Source organism: Pezoporus flaviventris, unplaced genomic scaffold (assembly GCF_033815535.1).
Source record: "Pezoporus flaviventris isolate CSIRO_AGI_PZ_B2104156 unplaced genomic scaffold, CSIRO_AGI_Pfla_v1 ptg000073l, whole genome shotgun sequence".
Taxonomy (NCBI): Eukaryota; Metazoa; Chordata; class Aves; order Psittaciformes; family Psittacidae; genus Pezoporus; species Pezoporus flaviventris.
In genome coordinates, this window is record NW_026892621.1 from 6,233,438 (window position 1) to 6,258,601 (window position 25,164).

At 43.1% G+C, this 25,164-nt stretch overlaps 1 protein-coding gene across 9 annotated transcripts in view; it reads right to left on the minus strand.

Annotated features, from left to right (window-relative positions):
• Positions 1 to 4,076: 4,076 nt before the first annotated feature.
• Positions 4,077 to 25,164, minus strand: part of FGD3 (FYVE, RhoGEF and PH domain containing 3) — a 120,328-nt gene continuing 99,240 nt past the window's right edge. For 5 of the 9 annotated variants that reach the window (XM_061473057.1, XM_061473053.1, XM_061473061.1 and 2 more), the window contains 4 exons: positions 16,127 to 16,249; positions 14,544 to 14,696; positions 12,006 to 12,146; positions 4,077 to 5,471 (listed from right to left, as the gene is read on the minus strand). In XM_061473057.1, the coding sequence (XP_061329041.1) occupies positions 5,247 to 5,471; positions 12,006 to 12,146; positions 14,544 to 14,696; positions 16,127 to 16,249 (642 nt within the window). In that variant the 3' untranslated portion in view covers positions 4,077 to 5,246. Of the gene's footprint in view, positions 5,472 to 5,802; positions 5,904 to 7,313; positions 7,411 to 12,005; positions 12,147 to 14,543; positions 14,697 to 16,126; positions 16,250 to 25,164 lie in introns of all 9 variants that reach the window. The other 4 variants (XM_061473056.1, XR_009746873.1, XM_061473058.1 and 1 more) reach the window with 4 other exon arrangements.

A 25,164-nucleotide genomic window follows, 5' to 3' on the forward strand; every position in this document is an offset into this window, starting at 1 on the left:
CCAGCAATAAAATAAAGAGTCTCTGGCACAGCCTAAGGAATAGGCTGCAGATTTTTTCTCTCACAACTAGTACATTATTGCTCCCCATACCCAGCTGTTGAAACACCACCCCTGAAGTCCTCCTAGTGCTAAGGGTTGTACAAAATGCACAGTGAGTTTATTTCCCTTTCACATTGTTTTCAGCACAAAGGCTTTCCTATTCTAATTCTGTCGCTAAGTTACTCCCTTTCTCCATGGTGTGGTTTCAACAGTATTTACTGTAATTTTAAAAGGGACTTCTAAAACTCCAATATATGATTTTCCTGGAGTTCCTAAGATGCGCTCCTACCCATAGCTACCTGTGAAAACAAGCCAGTGTTTCCAGATTTGCCCAAAGCACTCAGACTACTTCCAACTTAACACCACAGGCAACTTTCTAGGGTTGAAAATTAAAACTTCCTGAGACCCCTTTACAGCTTCAGTACAATCTGAGTCAATACTGCATCTGTTGTCAAAACAAAAATGTGCTGTCAAATGTGGACAGTGCAGTTAATAATGTCTGCACAGGTCTCAGACAGTATTTAAGTATTCTAACCCAATCTGGAAGTCAGCTGGTACTTGCTGTCACCAGTTTCACACTAAACATGGCTGTATTAGATAGATACGTAGATTTAGATGAGATCTTAGGAAGAAGTTCTTCCCTGTGAGGTGGTGACAAGACAACAGTCTTTTATTGTTGATGCTAGCAGCAGTTTTAAAGAGGACTGAGTTTATTTTTCTGCATTTGAGCGCGTCATCTACGTAAGCTGGTTACAGCTCCTCAAAACCTTGTTTTAGAGATACCTAACAGAATTCTTCCTCCAGCTCAATCTCCTGCGATCACAGATCACACAGCATCTGTGAGGACAGCCAGGAACTGCTTTCTGAAACATTCAACTCCCCCAAGTGAAAACCCAGACAAAAGCACAAGCTAGAGATAAGCCTTGCCATGCCCCATGTGGACCAAAGCACAGAAAAAGAGAAATGGTAGGTAAGTAAAAAGGGAAGGTGCTTGTTTACAGGATATGCAGTCACTTATATTTAGCAGCTAAATGTTCCATGCCGGTGAAAGGCAAGGAGGGAAGTGAAGCAGCTGTCAGAGAGGTTAACCACCAACTTTAATCTACAGTTTCAGTATTGCTGGGCAGCTCTTTCTGAGAACTATGTTAGAATGCAAACCAGACACATAAACACCCTCATCTTTTGTTAGGTCACCCCAAAGAACAAGAAACAACTAATGCTGCTTTTCCTGTGAGTAAGAGCCACTAAAAATAATGTTTATCTCTTCTTGCCTTGGAGCTCACTTTGTGTCTGATAAACTGATGACCTGATTTTTTTTCCTTTAGGCAAACCAAATACATGAAGACAGATATTCTGTTAGTTTCAGAGCTGGATCAAAACCAATGTAACATAGTTCTTTCAGAATAAATAACACTTTTAGCTTTATAATTTGCCATAAGTTCTTTTCTATGAACAGCCGCAATGCTGGAAATCCAGTGTCCTCTACAAGAAATAGGAGATCTCCTTCTCCTATCTGAAACCAGAAAAAATCCTGACATTTACATCACTCTCCTCTGAGTGACTCAGTTACATACGACTGAGCCATTCAATTCACTGATTTATAAGAAACTTTTCTTTCTAACTCATGTGGCTCTCGGAGACAAACATGCCAGATACACCTCTGGGTTCCTGCAAATGCCATTTGTTGGTCTGAATTGACATGTTATTTTCAACTACTCTGCAAAGCCAACAAAACACCCATGCGATGATCAGAGAAAGTGCTGGGAGGTTTCTGTGCTGTATTTATCTGCTCTATATGAATAAATAGCTACAACACAATTCCCCCTCTTCTGCACATGCAATTATTTGTGGGAGTGAGTGCACATCTAATAGATCTGTGAGATATCACAGGCAGAAATGATAGTACAAAAAGTAATGGTTTAAACTAAGAATTACGCTCGTTAGAGCTAATTGCCTGTGAAGTTTATTTGAATCATGTCTTATGCTAGTTCCAATATTGCAGAGGATTTTACCCATGCTTTGCACTGGTCTATGGACAGCAGTGGAGATAATCCCACTAAGGTAGCATATGCATCTGTCTTTGCAGGTTCTTTTGCTTTCCAACACTGAAGACTGATCACCATCTCCCTCATCCCACTGACCGAGTTTCTCAGTTGCAACTCTTCATTTGACAAGTCATTTAAATAAAATATTCTTGTTTCACCAACAGAGAATGAGGCTGACTACAGCTTCATATAACCAGCATCTTGATTCTGACAGTAATCAAACTCATGCGCAGGGAAGAGCATGCATGAGAGAAAACATTTACTGATGCTTTTCCCAGAGCACTCCTAAGCCCCATCCATTTGCCAGCCAGGGACCAACTAAGGTTTCTACTTCGAGTGCACAGCTATAGAACTAAATGGGGAGAATGCAGATATTAGAAGCTCAGGGACCCTGCTTGGCTCAGCTGCCTGCAATACTGGCATGCCTGTTTGTGTTCATGTGAATTAGACTGACATCACCTCAGGCCTTGTTTTGTGTTCATAAACATAGGGAAAAAAAAAAAAAAGGGAAGAAAAAAGCATCTTATTTCCTTGAGGCCACAGGATACGTGAATTAACTGGGACTGAAGCAAGTACGAAGGGATTGTTTTTGGTGTTCTTAAAAGCTGTGCATCCAGATGCTTTGAAAGCTTAATCTCCAGGATCATGTTCTTAACCTTCATATAATTGAATTTGTTTATGTAAAAGACACACACATGTCCCAAGAATAGGAAAGAAGAACCTGAAGCCTGAATCACGCCTCAAAAAGGATGAGAGTTCTCTCAATCCTACACAATGCGGCTGCCACTGTGGTCAACAGAGGCTTTTCCTTCAGCTTCACCAGGACCTAAATCAGGCTTTGAAAGAAGATAATAGTCTCTATCGAAGAAGTGCCACTGAGGCAGACAACAGTCATACTCCTGACCATGACTGAGGGACGCAGATCCCAGTCTGTCACACCATTAACTGCTTCAGTTTAGTCTCTAGGCTGAGCATTTTCACACTTGTAACTTGTGCTAGTTTTTGACAAGGTTTGAGTTGCTGACTTTAAGCTATAAAAGTTCTCGATCAGTCATAAAGCAGAGATTCCCCAGCCAGGTTCCTTTCCATTTACCCCAAAGTGGAGATGCGCTGGAAACAAAGGGGCTGCAGTAGACCTGCACCACAAACACCTCTGGGTGCCATCATCCTGTGTGTTAACACCGCAGGTACAATACAAATACTTTTTATTATAAAAGGGTGACCTGAGGAATAGAAAGTGGTTAGATGTATTCTGACATAGTTTTTAAAAAAAGAATAAAATGGAGAAAAATCAAAAAAGGTGTTCTAAAGTTTTGGTTAATAAAAACAGGAAATGAAAGATGCATTAAGATGCATTCATTTTGTTTTGGTTTAACATTTTCCCTTCCCATTTCTCTCTTGGTAACAAAGAAAAAGACCCAAGCATGTGGAGTAATAAAGGAAAAACTTTAAAACAACAACAACAAAAAATCCCAACCCAACCAAAACCCAACCCCAAAACCCTCAACCAAACCCCAAACCAGAAATACTCCAGAACAAGCATATTTTCAAGGCAAGCATTCTATGTTACTGTATTTTCAGGGAAGCCTGGGGGAGAAAATAGCATATGCTGAAAAGAATTCCTTTTCATGAACTATATGGTAAAAATTACTCTGCAAGAACCCTCTTTCATGGCAACTGATCAGTGGGGTGCAGACAGGGAGGAGGGGGAAGATGTGAGCCTCAGTAGCTTATTAAATACATGGCTTCTCATTTTTAGCATCATGGACTTCAGCTATAGTATTTATGACACCAATGTACAAAAACCCAACAAACCCCAAACAAGGGAAAAACCAAATCCTTTTCTACAGGTAATAAAAGTACTGGCTGGTGCAGATCACCAACTTTCAACACTCTTAACAAACTGTCTGTATGGAGTAGCTCTTTGCTCCTACCAATATAACATGTAAAAGGCTGAAGAGGAAACAAAAGTTAAACCAAACCATTTAAAAATACAGTACTGTGACAGATTTTATTTCATTTTTTCTCAGTACTACATGCTTACTACCACTAGGAACAGACATGCCTTTTTTTGCTTTTTTCTTTCTTTAAACCTATATTAAATGTTGACCTAAAGCTTGCTGTGCCTTGGAAATCTGGCTCAGGAGTTAACTGAATGAATTTTTATTTAAATAGATAAGCACTTAGTTTTGAAAATGAGACAAATACAGGTGAACAGGAAAATTAAATTACAAATTCAGTTCATACAAATATCTCTTATTCTAAGCACTAAATTGTGTTACGCTGAGACCTTAAAAAATTCTTAAAATACTTATGAAACATTATTTACAAATTATATAAATAAATCCTAGGTCACTTTTAAATTAACCAATATAACAGAAAAGTCACCTTTTTGTACTGCGTGTACTAAAAATGTTCTTGTTTATTGATCATAACCCAGTTTGCAGTATAAAACGTTTGTTCACTTACATCAAAATGGGTTCAAATAGAAGGAAGGAAGGTATTGGTTTCAAAAGAAAACAAAACAATATTATAAATGCTTAAAATCAATGAGTCTTCGTAATGTTCTTTTCTGCACAGTCTGCAGTCATTTTTAGAAGTCCCTTCTACAGTATTTGTCTTGTGAACAGGTCATCTCAAAATAGCAGAGACATAGTTTTAGCAAAGGGAAAATACTCAGGACATTGCTCACACTTCACAAAGACTTTTCACCAGGAGGGAGAGGACAGAGAATGGAATGTCAGTGCCCAGCACAAGCCTTTACAACATTTAACTTAAAAGGCAGCATTTATAGAACTAATAACAGACTATACACATCCTGCACTAAACAGCAATCAAAAGGACTGGAAAATATACATTTAGGAAAACAAGAGACCAATGGTTTTTCCATTACCTTTGATAAAATTAATGCTTTTCTCTTTGTCTTTTGTTTTAAAACCAGCATCGACACCACCAACAACTACAACTACTTTTTCCATTAACATAACATATGCCAGATAATTACCGCATGTGAAAAATGTACAATAAAAGGAGAGAAACCACTGAATTTCCTATGCAGACACATGAAAATATAAAGCCATACAGATTCCAAAGTGCCATGAATACTAAATTCAAGTGATGATGGTTTATAGCATGTAGGAAAGAAACTAAACGAAACTTGCTCTACGGGTTGCTGAGCCCTTCAGCTGTATCTTCAGTTTCCCCTTTGGCTGCTTTGGTGAGAATTTCCATCCATTTCATCTGCAGTTCTTCATCTTCCGCACTGAAATACAGAGTTTGCTGGGACTGGCAAAGCTTAAAGATATGCTTTACTTCAAACTTCTCACCAGAACCTGGTAAACTGACTTCATATCCAGGCAGAGGAATAGGACGTGGGCTCCGTCCATCCTAAAGAAGAGAACAAATGTAAAAACTCAGCAACAAATGGTACTTAGGAAACGGGAGGAGCGGAGGTCTGCTGTGGAGGAATGACAGATTCCCTCCCAGTGGGATTAATGAAAAGCCTATTTCGAACAGTTCCAAGCTCGCTCTGCAGTACTAAAATGTGGCTGGAGATGCATTACACCGCACTGGGGTTCAGTCACCAGGCACAGCCTCGGGCGCAGCAGCTACACCACAGCTCCCCCGGCACCGGAGCATCCCAGGGTGTGCTGCCAGCTCACACACCACCCCCCTGCCCTGGCCCGTGCCAGCGCCTGCAGAGCCAGCACGCACACACCTCAACCAGCACAAGAATGCAGTTCCAGAGCCATGTACGGTCAGTTCCTCAGCCAGGACTGTAGCACACAACACAGAGAAGAGGCTATATTGACTGCTTACCTTCGAACAACAAAAGGCAAAGAGTTACTGGTGCTCTATTCTTATTTAACAAGGTCCCTTTCACAGCAAGAATATGGATCCAGCAGTGGCATGGCTGGGGCTTTTCCTCATACAATTTCACAGACAACTAATGCAAACTGTCTTTTACAAAAAAACCCTTTTGCATTAGGTACAGGCAATTGGACCCAGCTGAGGACAGGTCAGCGTGGTCCCTTTTGAACTTCAAGGGACATTTGTAGGACTGGTTAAAAGGAGACAAATAAGCAGAGTGGGGCACTGAGAGGCATAAATACAACCACCAGGGAAGAGACTGAAATAAAAGAAAATTTCAGCTTTTAAATGAGTTGGTGAATCTTCTCAAAAAGGTCTTGGGTTAATTATGCTGCTTTTCAGAGCGGTCAGGGGAGTTGGAGCTCAGATTCTTGAACATCCCTTCAAGGCTAAATTAACTCAAAGACCTAAGGAGCAATACAGGTATCCAACAGTCAGATCTTGAGCACCAACCAACTCTTCTAAGCTCTCAGGAAAGGTATACTTCAGCAAGGCAAGACTATGGCATCATAGAGCAACTCATTTCAACTGATGCCAGCAAAGGTTCCCAAACTGAGGTATAAACCACACAAGCATCAAGTATCTGTAAGAAGCTGTTGCCTCTTGTAGCAGCTACTTCTGTAGCAGCCTCATACCAAAGCTAACAAGGTATCCCACAAAGAGGTGGCAAAGTTGTTCTTTTGTCACCCCATATGGAATGCAGATGACTTGGCAAATCTGGAAGGGGACCACGGCTCTGAAAATCAATGGCAAACAAAAAAAGAAAAACTTCTTTTTGATAATCCTCAGACCGAAGTAATTCAAGTTTCAGAACTGCTCCCATCAGTGCAAACACATACATTAACCAAAGGGAAAAAACTACACAGTAAAACATGTGTCTACACACTATTAAATCAATACAGGCTTCCTTCTTGCTGTTATGCAAAAACGTCAGATCCCATCTCTTGAAGACCAAGCACTATTCAAGGAGATTCACTGCAGCTTTAGGTCAAACACTGAAGAATTCAGTTCCTATTTGAGCATAAGCAGTTGTCTTACAAGCAGCATACAATCTCTAGATTCTGACACCACAGCCATCAGTATGAACAGAGAGGTCTGCACATGCAGGGGTTCAAACAGACCTGCATACGTGGCAGTGCTAAAGCAAAGCAGCATGGGACTCATGAACACAAAATGCACAAGAGCACATGCAAGCTCAACCATGCCTGCTTCACTGAACTTGGTTTAGGAAAACAGGCACTAGGACTTGCCACATGTAAAGCTGGAGGTTGTCCATGACAATGGAAAATGATATTGTTTGTAGCCAAGAAGTGCAGTGTAAGAGCAAATTGATGTTTGAACTGTACATGTTACACCTACCCAACATGTGCAGACACAGGCAAATTAAGAGCCTGCCTTTGGTCTTGCTTCCTCCCTTTTCTTAATATGATGCCTTTGCGACTTTCTGTGTACCTGCCTGATCCAAAAGGAAGGGATTTCAATTATCTCTGCACAGCTGCGCTACTGACAGATAAAGGCGAAGCACAGCCCCACACCACACACTCAGACCAGATCTCAGCACCATGAGCATCTCTGGATTCCCTCTATTCCACTGAGTCCTTCCCCTCCTACCTGGAGGCCAGCAAATACAGGGGTTATTCTGCACACACAAGGAATTCAGGACCTACACAGAGAGACAAACTTCACATTCCATTTTAAGAGTACTGGATTTGGCTGGTTTAATTGTGGTGTTTTGTTACTTTTTTTTTATATATTTGTGTATGCAATATACTAGGGTTGTATGGTATCAGTATCCTGTCAAACCAAAACCCCCAGTCCTGAGGAGAGCTTTGCTTTAGCGTTGATTTCATTCCTTTTCCTGAGATAGTGGGTGATACACAAAAATCTACTGGATGTGGAACACTGTCAGTAATCACAAGCATTGTGCACTCATCATGACTCTAAGCAGTGACATATAATGGGTTATTTATCTAGATAATCACAGCAGCATTTATTTATTGCTCTATTATAGCCATTACAACACACATTGAGGCAGTTCTATTTCATGCCCCCCTCAATACAGACATGCCTCCTGCGCTGCACAACTCTCTGCAGCATATGAGCTCTCTCACACAAATACACTGAACAAGTTACCCACTGATGGACCATCCTCCCCTCCTACTTTTGAGAAGGCTTAGAAAATCCCTGTTCTTTTTATCCAAATACCACTCTACACACTTACGATCTAATTCCAACTTCAGACACATGTGATACAATGTTCACCTTAGAAAAGATATTTTGGAAGGTCGCTAGTCCCTAGCCTGACATCAAACTCACTGAACAGACCATGAAAAACCACTGGATTTAACAGTTAACGATGAGGAACCATCAAATTGACAGCACCATGATGGAGAGGCAGATTTCACAAGGTAGTTAGGAGGGCACCAGAGGTGCTAAAGACAGGCAGGCTTCAGAGATAGCTCAAGGGGAAGCTTTGGGCAGCAGATCCTAACAAGGCCAGCAGTGCCTAAGTATCAGAAACTCCACAGGTCTAGTTTACCTAGATACTGGCAATAGCAAAATCAGGTGTGAGCAACCTGGTCTAGTGCAAGGTGTCCCTGCCCATGGCAGGGGGGTGGAACTGGTCGAGATTTGAGGTCCAGCCTGAACCTGTCTGTGCTTTTGTGATACAATGGTGTGCCAAGATGCAAAGCTCTGCAGGATCCTGAAAAAGGTGAGGCTGAGTTTTGCACAGGTCCAATGAAAGCTTCACCTAAACAGGGTCAACAAACAAGCCCCAAAAATACTTCTCTAAACCCTTCAGCTCAACTTCAAATTCAGCTACTCCCATATTTTCTAGGAGTAAATCACATCTACATGATTAACAAAAGATATTTCTTCAGAAAGCAGTTTTCTCTTTGATCCAACCTGGTGACTATTACATACACTAGCTCTCACTAGTACAGACTTACTCTCCGTATTTCTCCAAAATTCATTGCTTTTCTAGCTATCTGGGACTCCCTAATTCTTCATTTCTTCACCAGGTGTGGGTTAATGCCAGAGCTGTGGTGGCAGCTGCACACTTTACAAGTCCAGTGGGGCAGAAGCTCCAGGTTCTCTCCAAGGCTCCTTCCAGAGCTCTTCGAAAGACAGACCAATGTCTGTAACAACCCTGATCATTAAGCTTGAGGTGGTCTTTGCTTATAAGCAAACTTCTATAATTCTACTCCAACATTTAAAATCCAGCTGCATAAGCTCTGTTTAGTCTGGGGACAGATAAAATTGGTATGATTTCCATACCTAAATAAGCTGTGAATTTTATCCTTACTGCCTTACAGAAGACTTACTTGAACTATGAATGCTCAGCAGATTAATTAATTCTGCTGGAACATGGATCTAAAGCAGAAGAGCAGTTTTCTTGCTATTTTAAAGCCTGTGAGTTGTATTTTCCTCTGCATATCTTCAGTGTGAGGGCTGGGAGTGCAGAAGACAAATGCTGTCAGTGCTTTTACTGCATCAGAAGCTCCAGATTCACTTTGGTTTACTCCTTCCTCCCAGGAAGCAGCTATTCTTTCTGTTGTTTTGAAGAGCAGCACCCCAACTTCCCAACTCCTGCAGCCATGCTTCACTTGGCCTGTGTTTGAAGACCTTTAATTCCATTTTTGGCAACATTATTCCCAAGAAGCCCGTATTCTTTGGGCACTGAAACTTTTATGCTTATTTGCAGGCCTGAAGAGGTTTGTGAGATGCTTTGAGATGGTTTTACAAAATAAAACAATGCCTGGGTAAGTAACATTCAAGCACGTGAGTGTTTCCCGCTGACACAGCCACCAGGAAAGAAGCTCTAGAAGATATTTTTCTCAGGATTCTAGTGTATACCCTGTAAACATTAACTTGGGTTAATTATTAACTTGGGTTAATACCAAAGAATGTGATTTGCTTTGTAATTTTTTCCTTCAGGTGGATGCAAATGGAAAAAAGTATACGAGTGGGAATAGTAAGCCCTTAAAGAAGGAATTCATTTTTGTTCCTTATAGTCTCAGCCTACAACTGCTGATTCCTGATAGTAAATCTTGGCTTAGTTATTGATAAATCAACCTTGTCCTGTATGCTTTTTTCCCTGCTTTACTGGGAGATTTATCTCACACCTAAAACAGTTGAGGACACTACCCACTAAATCTGACTGTCATAAAATTAACTATCAGTGTCAAAGGCACCCTTTCCCCATAAGAAATAGGACCTTACTAATAATATCAACAGAGGCTCAAGATCAAATTTGGCAGGACATGGAACAAAAAATGTAGTATCTGAAGCACAGAAGCTCCTACAGCTTTCAACCCTGACTTCTTACAACTGTCAGGAAGGTGTCTGGAGAACTGAGCATCATTCTGCTCTGCATTAAATGCAGCTGATGTATATCCCATGGGTTATAATTTGTACTGTCCTGCAACAATTGATTGGGCACTAGGAGAAATTATCTTCCAAGGTCAAACCATGTAAGAGATGTTTCTTCCTCTCATTTCCTCCTTCCAGTCATCTCTTAGATGACATACATTGCTCCTGAGTGAGGAAGCCCAAAAATTTAAGACTTCTTCCCTCTAATCCCACTCACCTTCCTCAAGCTTGCCTCTGTGTGAGACACTCTGTCTTGATATGTATGGGATATAGGGCTTCTGCTGGTCTGTTGCAGAGACACAGCTTTCACATCACTTGAAAAGTTTTCCAGCAAAGCCATTCTCTTTGCTTTGTTTTTTAAACCTTTTTTCCTTTCTCCAGACTCTGACTCCAGAGAGATCTGAAGATTGGGTTTGATGCATTCATCTCAGTGCTCTGTCTGAAGCCCTTTGCTTCTTCAACTGGTAATTTCAGTCATGCATCTCCTGTTTAGTAGGAGAGAAGCCAGGCAGCCCATAGCCTGCAGGATGAATTGGAAGCTTACCCAGTGTAGGGTGTGAATCCCAGACAAAGCCAAGTGGGCTGTGTCTGGAGCTCCACATTTAAGCTTTGAGATTCTTCAAGCACTATACATAAAATATCACACATGCTTATTTAAAACCAGAGGTGCTCTTGCTGACAAGCAGCAAAACTAGTGCACTTTTAAAGATGTGTTCTTCTTGCTGAATATTTGCTACAGGGTAAGCTTTACTCTGAATACCTGTATAAAATAATGAGTAATATTTAGCTCCCAGACTGTTCCTTGCTACAGCCATTCAAACTGATGCTAACAAAAAATAAACCCTTCACATCATGACTACTTCAGCAGATTAGGCTGAATTTGGACCTGCTTCTTCTTCCATGCCACCTAGGAGATGAAACAAAGCTCTATATAAAAGTGTCAAACACCAAAACCAAACTTGGGTATGGTATTCAGCACTGTCATTCTTTACCTTCAGCACTAAGGAAGCATGACTGATATTTCTATTTTGGATAGTCTGTCTTGGATACAGATATTTCTATCCCTTGACTTTCATCACACACAAATGCTAGTTAGCTTCAACAACACACTTTAAAAAAAACCAGAATCCACTCATTACAGGGATTATTTCAAGTAAAGATAAAATTCCATGATGCTCTGACAAGAAGCTTTACCAAATACAGTCCATTTTTGAGGCCGAACAACATCTACATTTCCAGGAAACCTTCCACCCTCTTAACCTTGAACTAGGTTTAAAAAAAACAGAAAAGCTTGAACCAGTAATTGCAATATTCAGACTGCTTTGCAGCTCTATACATCTTACCAGGCAGGGCTTTCCCTAATAAAACCTTTGAACACACCTGTCAGAAACCTCTAAAATGCCCAAAACACAACCACATTAACCTTATTTTGTCCTTTTTGGTTAAAAACTTGAGAAGAAAAGCAATGAGCTTAAACATTTGCTCATACCATATCAGCAGTAGCTACAGATAGCAAAGATCTGAAATCTCTGAGGCTTTGTGCCATATATTCTGAATACCATGTTCATTTTTGTTGTTGAAACCAAGCCAAACCCTTTGACCTATTTCCCAGTGTGACATATTTAAACTTAATGCTTTTTTCTTTTTGCTCTGTGTTATCCACGAATGCCATTTTACCTGACTACTCCCTTGCAGATACAGAACAAGAGGTTCAGTCTTGGGGATAGTCACCCACATTTTGTACCAAGTCTTCCCTTTTTCAAGGAACTGGAGGTAGCTGCTGAAGAGGCTGTTTTCAGCTGCCAAGATGCTTTGCTTCTGGAGGAAAGGGAAAAAAAAGAGAAAAAAAAGAGAAAAGAAAAGAGCTGTTTGTTTCTATTGATGCTTATGTGGGCAAAATGCTTCAAGAATTAAGTATAAAGCATACTTAATTTAAGTTGTTCAGAGTCAAATACTACTGTAGGGCAAATGCTGGATAGCATATAAATGAATACAAGCTTAATCATTATTATATACTACTGAGAAACTGCACAATTCCATGTAATAGAGGCAGACGCTGAACTAGTGTTCCCGGAGGACACGAAGTCCAATTCCACCTCCACCAAGTACACGGAGAATGGTGATGAAGATGATGCAGCTACTTTCTTGATTAGCAAAGTAGGCTGGGAGGATGAATTCATACTAATAAAAAAGGTGTATTAACAGATACTGTTGTGCTTGGATGCAGAGAGACAGGAGCCAAATCAGAGCACTAGGGCAAAGGGAGACTGAAAGAGATTTTTGCCTTCTGACAGGAAGAAAAACAGAATTCCTGCTCACATTAGACTTTGCACAGACATCTCCTGGGGATTCCTGGCATCTGATAATAACATCTGTAAAGTGGCAATCTCCTCAGCTGCCATTAAGCTTGTTAAGAAAGTTTAATGTAAACAGGACTGAAAGGAAAAGTCTGTCTCTGATCTTTCTTTTTTATACACCCACTTTCTTACATTTTATCTGCTCCTTTGAAGATTGAGCAGAAGGCTAGAAGCCTCAGCATATGACAGCAAAATTACTCTTTTCCTTGGGTTTTTACAACATTTTGCTATAATTTGCTTTCTAGAGTCAAGCCACAGGTTATATTTCCCTGGTTTGCTTTTTGGGTTTTCAGGTTAACAGAGCTCTTGGCTGGGTTAGCTGCAGGTTTTCATTTTTCAGGCAAACAGCTCTGTTGAAACAGTGCTATAAAGTTTATCAGGAGATACCACAGACTATAGTATGAGCATATTAAGTGCTCATCATCTATAGGCATAGCTTATGTATCTGTATATAATGCAGTATATATCTGAAGTTTTTAATGGATCCAGAATCTCATCAGTGCTCTGCAGACACAGCAGTTCAGGAAAGGGCAATGCACATTTGTAACTCTACCCCACTTGGTACTCCTGAGTTTCTGGAAGTGTTTGAGTACAAAATACCTGAGCAGCAGGATTCACTCTGGTGTAATTTTACCTGCATAGGTATATTTAGTAGCCTGGAAAGAAATATGACATGCTGGGAAGCAGTGGGGCAGGGTCTAAGAAGACTATTTGAGAAAGCATTTACAACAGGAGCTCTGGATATGCACTGGCAGGTTTCCATTTCCTGCTCAGTCTAGCTATATTCCATGTAGTTTGGTTCTCCTAAGGAATATAACAGTCTAGGAGCAGTGTAATGGCTCTGAGGGGTGGCTTCCAGAAAGATGTTTTTCAAGAGAAGATGTTTTTCAGTATAGGCTGCAACTGTTCCCCAGTTCTCCATGCAGTGATCAAAGCAGGATGGTGCACGTCACTGTATCAGCGGGAATGATGGTTTGCAATGAAGTTAAATTCTCAGTGTGTCAGTGTCTCTTTCATGAGCCCAATGTCCCTGTGGGTCCACTTCCAATTCAGATGAATGTCCTCTTTTATACACACAGTGATTTCTGGCTATATTTCATAGGTAAAATAAAAACCTTTTTCTTAAGGTGGCCCCTGAAAAGCACGGCATGTAATAGTACTCACAGCTCTGCTTTTAGTCTAAAATGGGCAGTTGTTGTGGGTGAGGATAAAATAAAGCAGTTTGCCAACACGTTTCTGTTCTTGTAAAAAATACAGGTAGGATGTGCTGCTACCATGGTGTAAAGCTTAGTGACATCTGTGGCAATTGTGAGCAGTAGTTCACATAGTATATAATTTGTGGAAGTCACATCTTGCAGGAAAGAGTCTGCATTATAGCACATTTGAGAAAGTTTCAGCAAATCCTGATGGTCTTTCAGAAGGATGCCATGCTTTTACGTAAGCAACTAAGGCAAAATTCATTTCAATGAGATTCTGACAGGATGCAAAATAAGGAGTGCAAGTGCAAAAGTAGATGGAGTTAAAAGTGAAAAAAAAAGCCTTATTTTGCCAACAGTTACTGAGTACAACTTAGGATTTGAAATGTACCATAAGAAAAAAGCCAGAAGTTTTTCCTCTTACTTTTTTCACTTTGAAATCTGAAGCTCAGCTGCACCACCTGTCTGCAGCCCCCTGTAATCAGCATCCTCTGATGGACTAGCCATTTGCAAACAGCAGTCAGGCTGCGTCACATTCAATGTAACTTAGAGACTAAAGGGTCAAATACCATGGTGGGGGAAAAAAGATAATCAAACAACTTTATTTCAAACAAGACTCAAGCAGCTGGCACACCCTAAGTTTCTTAGCTAAAATTCTGTACCTCTGCAGCTAGTCTTTTCTTGTGTTCTCCCACTGCTTCCACTCCAGGGCTGCAAGGGCTTGCTGGTAACTGCAGAAAACACTCTTTACACACTCGATTATGACGGCTGTTATCTGCAAGTGGTTTAAACTCAGAGCATTTTGCGCAGATCACCTGCATCAGAAAGATGGTGCTCTATTACGAATCATCGAAACACAAAGAAAGTGATTTGCAGAACGGTTGTCGTTAAAGCAAAATCCAGAAACATAATGTAAGCATAAGAGAGATCAATTGAACATTTACTTTATTTACCTCCATTAATAATTAATGGTTTTGTGATCCCATGCTGTGTACCAATATATCTAACTAAAGAAAACACATGCCTTTTGGGAAATACTTTATGATTAACACCATGCAAGTTTGTTTTTCTTTTCCTATAAGCCTTCAGGAGTCCAAAAGGGCTTAGGCTGACAAAGGAATTTGTGCTTTTGAATGCCAATCATCCAATGGTCTAGGAAGGACTGATTCTGAGAGTAAAGGTGGCTGACACTTCACAAATCAACTTCTTTAATTTGAATGCCATTGACACATCACTAGACATGGCACAACCAACCACTGTTTAACAGCAGATTATTAATAATGCAATTCTTGTTATCTCTCTGGCCATGGGGGAAGCTAATATTTGCAACGCAACATTTTAAACCTCCATAAATGTATTTCGTGATTTTAGTAATCATTAATAAAAAAAAACCAAGAAGGTTGAAAATCCTACCCCCAGTGCAAAAAGTGTCTCCTCCACAGCAATTTTATTCCAATTGCTGGAACTGAGGTTTCTTTAAAGATCATAATTACACACTTAGGTGTCTCTCTTCAGCTGAAAATTTTTCTGCAGTTCAAATGAATAATGGCATTTAAGTAACACTATTCTGTCTGTAGTAGTTACATTAGAAACACTGAACTGTACAACTGAAGTCATGGTAGGCAGGTTTCAAGTCACATTTACAGCAATCAATCTCATTTTGGCTGTGGTGATCTGCAGACAAAACTCCCCAGGAATTAAGCTGTCAGTGAATGGAACTGGGGAAGGATGGCCAAGTGCCTTCAGTAATCTGGCTTTGAATCTCCAGGACTGTTTTCTTTATGACTTTTCAAGCAGGACAAAACAACTTTGCACAAGCAATTCTTGACAACTCTGCTTCAGGGGAAGAGGAACCCATCTATCTTTAATATTGTATGTTCACTGTTCATCCTAGAAAGAGCTGCTTTATGAAGTGAGGCTTTCGGGGGGCCATTCTATTTCTGCACAGGAAGTATAGGGGACAGCTCCCTCCCCATATATGGACATCCCCAGGGAGCACTACCTGTCCTGTTATCCACCGAGGCACTATATTTGCCTTTAAACCAGCAAAGACTATGCCCCTTATCCCAGAATTTTGCTCTTTTTTTCCCCAGATTCCAGGGAGTAAAGCAAGTGGAAAGATCTGCTGTCAATGACCTGCCACAAACCAGAACATCTTTTAGTTCCTGCACTGGAAAACATTAACAAATTTCTTCAACAGCCTCAGCAGAAGAATCTAAAGAGCTTAGTGCATCCTGATACTTACTGCCCCACACTGCTTACAGTGGTGCCGCCTTTTAGTGATGGAGTTGAAGCTTTCACTGCAGCTCTTGCAAGCCTGTTTCTCCTTGTCTCGCTTGGATTTGGAAGATTTCCTACAGGAATCACTCTGAAATGAAAAGTGCAATTCTGTGACTTTTTTCTTTTCCATTTAAAGACTGCAAATTAACTCACACCTTTTTAGGAAAGAATTCCCATCAACTCCTGATGGTGTGTGGTGGGTGGATGGCCCAGCCACTGGGTGGTTCTGGGGTGGCATTATGTGATCTCAGTTACTAAAGCCAGCTCACCACGTCCCTCTCTGCCCGCCTGTGCCCTTCCTGCCACTGAGTGACTTCATCTCACTGCCCTCTGGTAAGGAGGAAGAGGAACTGGCAACCTGATCTGGTTGAAGATGTCCCTGCTTATTGCAGGGGCACTGGACTGGATGAGCTTTGAAGGTCCCTTCCAACCCAAACTATTCTGTGATTCTATGTGGGCTTCTCAGGAGCAGCTTTCCTTCCAGAACTCACCTCTTCCCCCCGCCACCACAACATGACTTGGTTAAGCGAGGTAAATGCTGTTGACCTAGTGAGTGTGTTGTACTCTTCTGTTCATGGGGAGGAAATGTGAAGTTTTTGGGGAAAATGGCTTGACAAGAAGTGAACGGTGCTGACAGTGGATTCCTGCACCATCTGACTTCAAATGCTGAAATAAGGAGTTTCTTTAGGCTCTCTCCAGGCCCATGATGAAACATAAAGCTACTTAGGACAACATGGACACCGTATAAGGGACCTACTATCAACTGCTCTGGGCAGCAGACACTTTCTAGCATCTGTCTAGATAGCCAAGCAAGTTCAGCCTCTTAAGCTAAGCACCTAAGCTAGTACACAAAGTCACTCAGAGAATCACACAGTGTTTTTGGTTGAAAGGGCCCTTAAAGCTCATCCAGTTCCAACCCCTGCCACGGGCAGGGACCCCTTCCACTAGAGCAGCTTGCTCCAAGCCCCTGTGTCCAACCTGGCCTTGAGCACTGCCAGGGATGGGGCAGCCACAGCTTCTCTGGGCACCCTGTGCCAGCGCCTCAGCACCCTCACAGGGAAGAGCTTCTGCCTAAGAGCTCATCTCAGTCTCCCCTCGGGCAGGTTAAAGCCATTCCCCTTGGCCTGTCCCTACATCCCTTGTCCCAAGCCCCTCTCCAGGTTTCCTGCAGCCCCTTTAGGCACTGGAGCTGCTCTCAGGTCTCCCCTTTAGGAGCCTTCTCTTCTCCAGGCTGACCCAGCCCAGCTCTCTCAGCCTGGCTCCAGAGCAGAGGTGTAATTAAACTCAATCATACGATTTTCTGATAAACTGAAGACCATGAACATCACAATGTGCAGTTCACAAAAATACAGTTTCACAGAAAACTTCAACCAGACTGCCTGTTTTTTCTCTTTTGTTAAATAAATAAGTATCATTCCTCCTTCCTAATCAGGATGGTTTTGTGCAAGGGAACAGGAAGCCCAGGGCACCTCCAGCCAGGTAGTGTCTGCTTGGAGACACATGCCCCAAGGATGTGTCTGCATCATGTTCCTCTGGCCCAACTCCTTCATGAGAAGAGGTTTGGTAACTTCATCTTTGCTTGCTTGGCACGCTCATTTAACACACTACTGGGAGAAGAAACATTTCTCTAAGTTAAAAGAAAAGAGATATTTTACAGTTTTTCTGAAGATCAACCAGCTGAGGCCAGGCCCTTTGTTACACAGATTCCGGACTCCTTGACAATCCCCCCTTTCCCTCTAAAGTACTAGCACATACTATGTCACAGCTTAAATCCACTTGAGAGAGAACAATTCACTCAACAAATTTCCCCTTCTTCAAAGCTTTTCTTTAACACAGGATGTGGGCATGTGGGGGTGTGAGGAAAGGCAGCAGCAATTAAACTGAGCAGAGGTTGGTGGCACCAGCATTAGGGCAACCTTGACACTCACTCTAAACTCTCACCTCAGTGGTTACAACTAACCTGCAGCAGTCACTAGAACATGTTTTCAGGCCAATTAGGAAAAATAAAATATCAGTTTTAAAAGCTGACACCTCAATCCCATCTTTCAGACTCCCTAGGTACAGAGGAAAGTTCACTGTTTTTCAGCAGAGCTGCTGAAAGCACCCTGGCTTGTAATGGCATTACACACCAAACCCACACTAATTACTTCTAATTGTATTGGCTCTTTTAATTTTCATTGTCCTTTCTATAGCTGCAATAGCAATGTTTCAAACTTGTATACAAATACATAGAATACACTGGAATCCAGCCTGGGAAAGCACAGCCAGAAGGATTTGTTCATTCAGGAAAATCACCACAGCCCCATACACCCACACGCTAACTGCTCAGCAAACCAGAATTCCTGCAAATCTGAGCCTTCCCCCCCAAAAAGCGGAGTGCAGAATTTCACTTTTCTTGTGAAGAACCAGATGTGACCAGTCCCACTGGAATTACACTAACTGAACAATGGCTCGGATGAATCACCAGCACAAATGTTCCTGTCAGGATTGAACAGATTCCTCCAAAGCAGGCATGTATTGCCTTAATAGGCAATTTGAAAAGCTTTTACTGATTAGCAACCTACAGAGTAACTTTGTTATTTATATCATATATATAGGCTAAAGTCAGCCATTTCTCACTCTGATTTTTATACTAATGCTATTAATTGTTTTAGAAGACTGATTTTCCTTCCACTGGCTAGGGATGGGTTCCTCTTCAGTTCTTAGATCAGAGCATTTCCTCACTGGTCAACCTATTTTTTCTCTCCTTACTAGAATTTGCATATAGCACAACAAGTCATTTAATTCTGATGGTAACATCATCACTAGTGTTACTGGAATGGCAAGGGAGTAAATGAAGGTACCATTTAGCTTTGTGAGATGTGACTGGAAGATAATGCTGGTAAATGCTAAACAAAACCATTTTTTTTTTTTTTGCTTTCAATTGATACCTACATGTGCCTGCACAGGAAAAATACTGAAGTTCCTCTAACATGAACTGAATGTACTGCTTCATGTAGAAATTGGTTAATTTTTTGTACTTCAACAGGAATATCTATCATCACCCACATGCATGTTTCTGTAACACAGGTAAGACTCCAGTTGAACACTTCCTCTAATGGATCTCGTATTTGACTTTCTCCTCAATGTGAAACAGCCTAGACAGTGTTCACTGGCAGAAGTACACAACCCAAATATTTAACAAAGGAAAGACAGCAAAAAGGGTATTATATTGGTCAAGATTTGTTATGAGTTACATATGAGCTTTTCTTTCAGAGCACTGTATTTTAACTTGTGCTGTAGCATACAATAAGCATTTAATACTAACTTCATTAATCAAAAAAGGCACTGTATAAAGAGGCCTTTAGCATTTGATGAATACCAGAAATGTTTCATAACATTTCTCAACATTATGAGAATACAGTGAGAACACAAGAGTTTGAAACACTGCTATTGCAGCTGTAGAAAAGATAATAAAAATGAAAACATATTTTCTTTATTACTTGGCAAATTCCAATGAGCAATTACATAAGAATGACTTACTCAGTATTATATTATTTAACTGTTGACACTGGGAAAGAATTAAGCAGTCCTTAGCTTTCCATCCCTATGAAACCATGGGATCCTGCTGCACAGGCAGCCGCCTAATCCCACCCAGCAGTGGCTCAGGTTGACCTTGCCACATACTCTACCTATCAAAGAGAGGCTTTTGTAGAAAACAAGGACATGCATTGTCATTTACAAACTTTGCTCATCAAAGACAAATGTAGCAGTCACTCGGCATCTGGGTCCTTTATTACACAAGCTACAGTATTTACTGTTGATGTATGTTAAGACAGAAGTACAAAGCTGCCCTATCTTCAACTATCTTAATAATGCACTTGAATCTTTCTTCCTGTACCCAGCTCTGTTTTGAAACTGGTGAACCTGACACGACAAAACGCTTGCATAAAATCAAGTTCAGAGGCAGAATCTACAATAACTTCTTTCAGACTGGGTTGTTTTGACCACTATTGTGCTTTTACCCTACAGCTGTATTTAACTCTCTAAATCTTGAAAGTTTCCTCCAACTTTAAAATTTTGGTGGAAGAAGTGTATAGACCTCAATGAGAGGTACAACTCCTACCTAGACCTAAGTGACTGCAAGGTGAAGGCCTGTGCTTGGCCTGCTCAATGAACCACTGGAGCCTTCATTTGCTTCTGAAAAGGGGGGAGGAAACACTGAAGGGCTGGAAGAAAAAGCACAGTGGGCTCAGGAGACTGTCTGTGGTTTATGACTTGCTTTATATTTCATCCTGTCTGGAACAGGAAGCAGAAATGAGGCCTCGATGCTGTATACACAATACAGACACACTGAGAGACACTTCCATAGACAGATGCATGAGAAACAAAGGCATTTCAAATACTTTCTTCTCATTACCCTTATACTGCTGTGTAGTTTCCATTTACAAATTATGTATTTGGAGACACCTGCAATGGGGCAGAAAATCACCAGAAATCACAGAACCACAGAATAGTTTGTGTTGGAAGGGCCCTTAAAGCTCACCCAGTTCCAACCCCTGCCACGGGCAGGGACCCCTTCCACTAGAGCAGCTTGCTCCAAGCCCCTGTGTCCAACCTGGCCTTGAACACTGCCAGGGATGGGGCAGCCACAGCTTCTCTGGGCACCCTGTGCCAGCGCCTCAGCACCCTCACAGGGAAGAGCTTCTGCCTAAGAGCTCATCTCAGTCTCTCCTCTGGCAGGTTAAAGCCATTCCCCTTGGCCTGTCCCTACATCCCTTGTCCCAAGCCCCTCTCCAGGTTTCCTGCAGCCCCTTTAGGCACTGGAGCTGCTCTCAGGTCTCCCCTTCAGGAGCCTTCTCTTCTCCAGGCTGCGCAGCCCGGCTCTCTCAGCCCGGCTCCAGAGCAGAGCTGCTCCAGCCCTCGCAGCATCTCCATGGCCTCCTCTGGCCTCTCTCCAACAGCTCCACGTCCCTCCTGTGCTGCTGCCCCAGAGCTGGATCAGGGCTGCAGGGGGGTCACCCCAGAGCACAGCAGAGGGGCAGGATCCCCTCCCTGAGCTGCTGCTCACGCTCTGGGAGTGCAGCCCAGTACACGGGGGGGGGGGGGGGGGGGGTCTGGGCTCAAGTGCACACTGAAGCTGGGTCATGGGGAGCTTCCTGTCAATCAGCACCCCCAAATGCTCCTCAGGGCTGCTATCAGTCCAGCCTCCACCCAACATGTGCTTGTGCTTGACACTGCCCTGACCTAAGGGCAGGATCCTGCAGTTGACCTTGTTGAACTCCATGAGGTTTGCATGCTGCCACCTCTCCAGCCTGTCCAGGTGCCTTTGGATCCCATCCCTTCCCTCCAAGGTGTCGACCGCACCACATAGCTTGGTGTCTTTGGCAAAGTTGCTGAAGGTGCTCGATCCCACTGTCCATGTTGAACAGCACCGGTCCCAATACCAGCCCCTGAGAAACTCCATCACTGATCTCCACTTGGACATCGAGCTGATAATAACAGCCCTTTCAGTGTGACCAACTTAAGGGGAACAGAGGGCCCCATATGCCTGCCTGATCAGACTCACTGCTGCCTTCCTGAGGCCAGAATGAGGGATGTCACCAGAAAACTCACTCACCTGGTACAGCCTTGTGGCTACTATCCTTTATTAGTCTTCTAGGTGAGCACTGAAGAAATCTCTTCAAGAGGCCTGAGGAGACTCAAGAAGGACTTCAGGGCATTGGGGGGTGACTGGTTCAGGATTCGGGAGCCCAAGTAGTATTCTTGTCCCTCATGCCAGTCACAATGATAACGGTTACCTCAGAAAAATCAGATTAATTAGTTCCTGGCTCCATGACTGGTGTCAGCACTAGAATTTGCTGGTTTTTGACCATGGGTCAGTTTAGGCAGCACCAGGCCTGCCAGTGGCAGATGGGCTATGCCTGTCCTAAAGGGGGAAAAGGATTCTAGCCCAAGAGCTAGCAGGGCTCATAGAGAGGGCTTTAAACTAGGTTTGAAGGGGAAGAGGATAACACCAGGCTCTCTAGAAATGAGCCAAGGGTAGCGTGCTGCTGCTGCAGTCCAGATACATGGGGCAACTTAAATGCATTTATGACAATGCCCGCAGCATGGACAACAAACAGGAGGAACTGGAAGCCATTGTGCTTCCAGGGAAATCATGACATAATCACCATCACAGAAATGTGGTGGGATGTTTCACATGATTGGAGTGCTGCAATGGATGGCTACAGGATCTTCAGAAGGGATAGGGTGGGGTTGCATTGTATGGTAGGGAGTGCATCGACTGCCTTGAACTCAATGTTGTGAGTGAGAAGGCTGAATGTCTGTGGGTGAAGATCGGGGGAAGGCCAACCAAGCTGGTATCCTGGTAGGAGTCTGTTACAGACCACCCAGCCAGGATGAAGCTGTGGATGAAGCGTTCTTCAAACAACTGGGGGAAGTTTCACCACTGCTTGCCCTTGTTCTCGTGGGGGACTTCAACCTACCAGATGTCTGCTGGAAGTACAACACAGAAGAGAAGAAACAATCCATGAGGTTCTTGGAGGGTGTGGAAGATAAATTCCTGACCAAGCTGGCAGTGAGCCAACCAGGGGAGATGCCTGGCTAGGTTTGCTGTTGGCAAACAGAGAAGGACTGGTGGGTGAAGTGATGGTTGGGGGACATCTTGGGCAAAGTGATCACAAAATGACTGAATTTTCAATCCTTGGAGAAGTCCGGAAGACGGTCAGCAAAATCTCCACCTTACACTTCTGGAAGGCTGACTTCAGCCTGTTTATGATGTTGGTTGGCAGAATTCCCTCAAAAGCATTACTGAAGGACAAACGGGTCCAGGAAGGCTGGACACTCTTCAAGAATGAAATCCTTAAGGCGCAGGAGCAGGCGGTATCCATGTGCTGAAAATCAAACTGGTGGTAAAGACCAGCAGGGTTGAACAGGGTGATAGTGCTGGAACTCAGGAAAAGACAGTTTATTACCTGTGGAAGAAGGGACTGTTACCCCATGAAAAGTATAAGGATGTTGTTAGGTTATGTAGACAGAAAGTCAAAGGCACAGATGGAAATAAATATGGCCACTGCCATAAAAGATAATAAAAAGTATTTTTCCAAATATATTAGCAATAACAGGAGGGCCAAGGAAAACCTTCATCCTCTCTGGATTCTAGGGAAAGCTTAGTGACTGAGGATGACGAAAAGGCTGAGATACATAACGCTGCCTTCACCACAGTCTTTAATAGTCACACCAGCCATCCCCAGGGTACTCAGTACCCTGATTTGTATGGCAGAGATGGGGAGCTGACTGAAGTCCCCATAATTGAGGAAGAAATGGTTAGCAACCTCCTGCTCCACTTAGATGTGCACAAGTTTATGGGACCTAATGGTTTCCACCCAAGAGTGCTGAAAGGGCTGGCAGAGGAGCTTTCTAAGCCACCCTCAGTCATCTATCAGCCATCCTGGTCTAGTGGGCAGGTCCCAGAGTACCTTCTACGATAAGGTGACCTGCCTGGTTGATGAGGGAAAGGCTATAAACATTCTGTATTTGGATTTAAGCATCTGACACTGTCTCACACAGTTTGCTCCTGGACAAATGGAGGACATTGCCTATGGCCTGGACAGGAGGATTCTTCACTGGATTGGAAACTGGCTGGATGGCCAAGTCCAAAGAGTGGTGGTGAATGGTGTCACATCTAGTTGGTGACCAGTCACTAGCGGTGCCCCTCAGGGCTCAGTGTTAGGGCCTTTGTTTTTTAATACCTTCACTGATGATCTGGATGAGGGGATCAAGGGCATCCTCTGCATATTTGGAGACGACACCAAGTTGGGTGGGAGCGTTGATCTGCTGGAGGGTAGGGAGCTCTGCAGGGGGATATGGATAGGCTGGACCCATGGGATGAGGTTCAACAAGGTAAAGTGCCAGGCCCTGCACTTGGGCCACAACAACCCCCTGCAATGCTCAAGGCTTGGGAAGAGTGGCTGGAAACCGCCAATAGAGAATGGAGCGAAGGGAGGCTGTGCTGTGCTGGCATCCTTGCCTTGTCCCTCAGCCATCACCTCTGTCCCATCACCAGGGAGGGTCCCAGAGCCTCTGCGCCCCCTCACCGCAGGGTGTTCTAGTGCTCACATGGAGCCTGCTCTCCTAGTTTATTTGCAGATGACACCAAGCTGGGCGGGAGCGTTGATCTGCTGGAGGGCAGGAGGCTCTGCAGAGGGATCTGGACAGGCTGGATCCATGGGCTGTGGCCAGTGTGATGAGGTTCAACAAGACAAAGTGCCGGGCCCTGCACTTGGGCCACAACAATCCCATGGAACACTCCAGGCTTGGGAAGAGTGGCTGGAAACTGCTCATGGGAAAGGACCTGGGGGTGCTGATTGACAGAGCCAAACATGCGCAGCTTGTGCCCAGGCAGTCAAGAAGCCACCAGCATCCTGGCCTGGATCAGCACCAATGTGGCAGCAGGGCCAGGGCAGGGATTGTGCCCCTGCACACTGGTGAGGCTGCATCTCGAACCCTGTGTCCAGTTCTGGGCCCCTCACTACAAGAGAGACACTGAAGTACTGGAGCAGGGAGAGAAGGGCAATGGAGCTGGTGAAGGTTCTGGAGAATAAATACAATGAAGAATGGCTGAAGGACCTGGGGAGGTTTAGTTCTAGGTTGTTTAGAAGAGAGGGCTCAAGGGGACCTTATCACTCTCCACATCTACCTGACAGGAGGTTGTAGTTAGGTGGGGTCAGTCTCTTCTCCAAAGGAACAATGGACAGGAGGAAACAGCCTTAAGCTGTGCCAGGGAAGGTTTAGACTGGAGATTAGGAACAATTTCTTCACCAAAATGGTGACCAGGCATTGGAACAGGCTGCCCAAGAAAGTGTTACCGGCCCTGGAAGTGTTCAAAACCCATGTAGATGAGGCCCTCAGGGATATGGTTTAGTGGTGGTCTTGGCACACCTGGGGTAATGGCTGGACTTGATCTTAAAGGTCTTTTCCAACCTGGCTGATTCTATGATTTTACCAAGCCAATTCCTTATA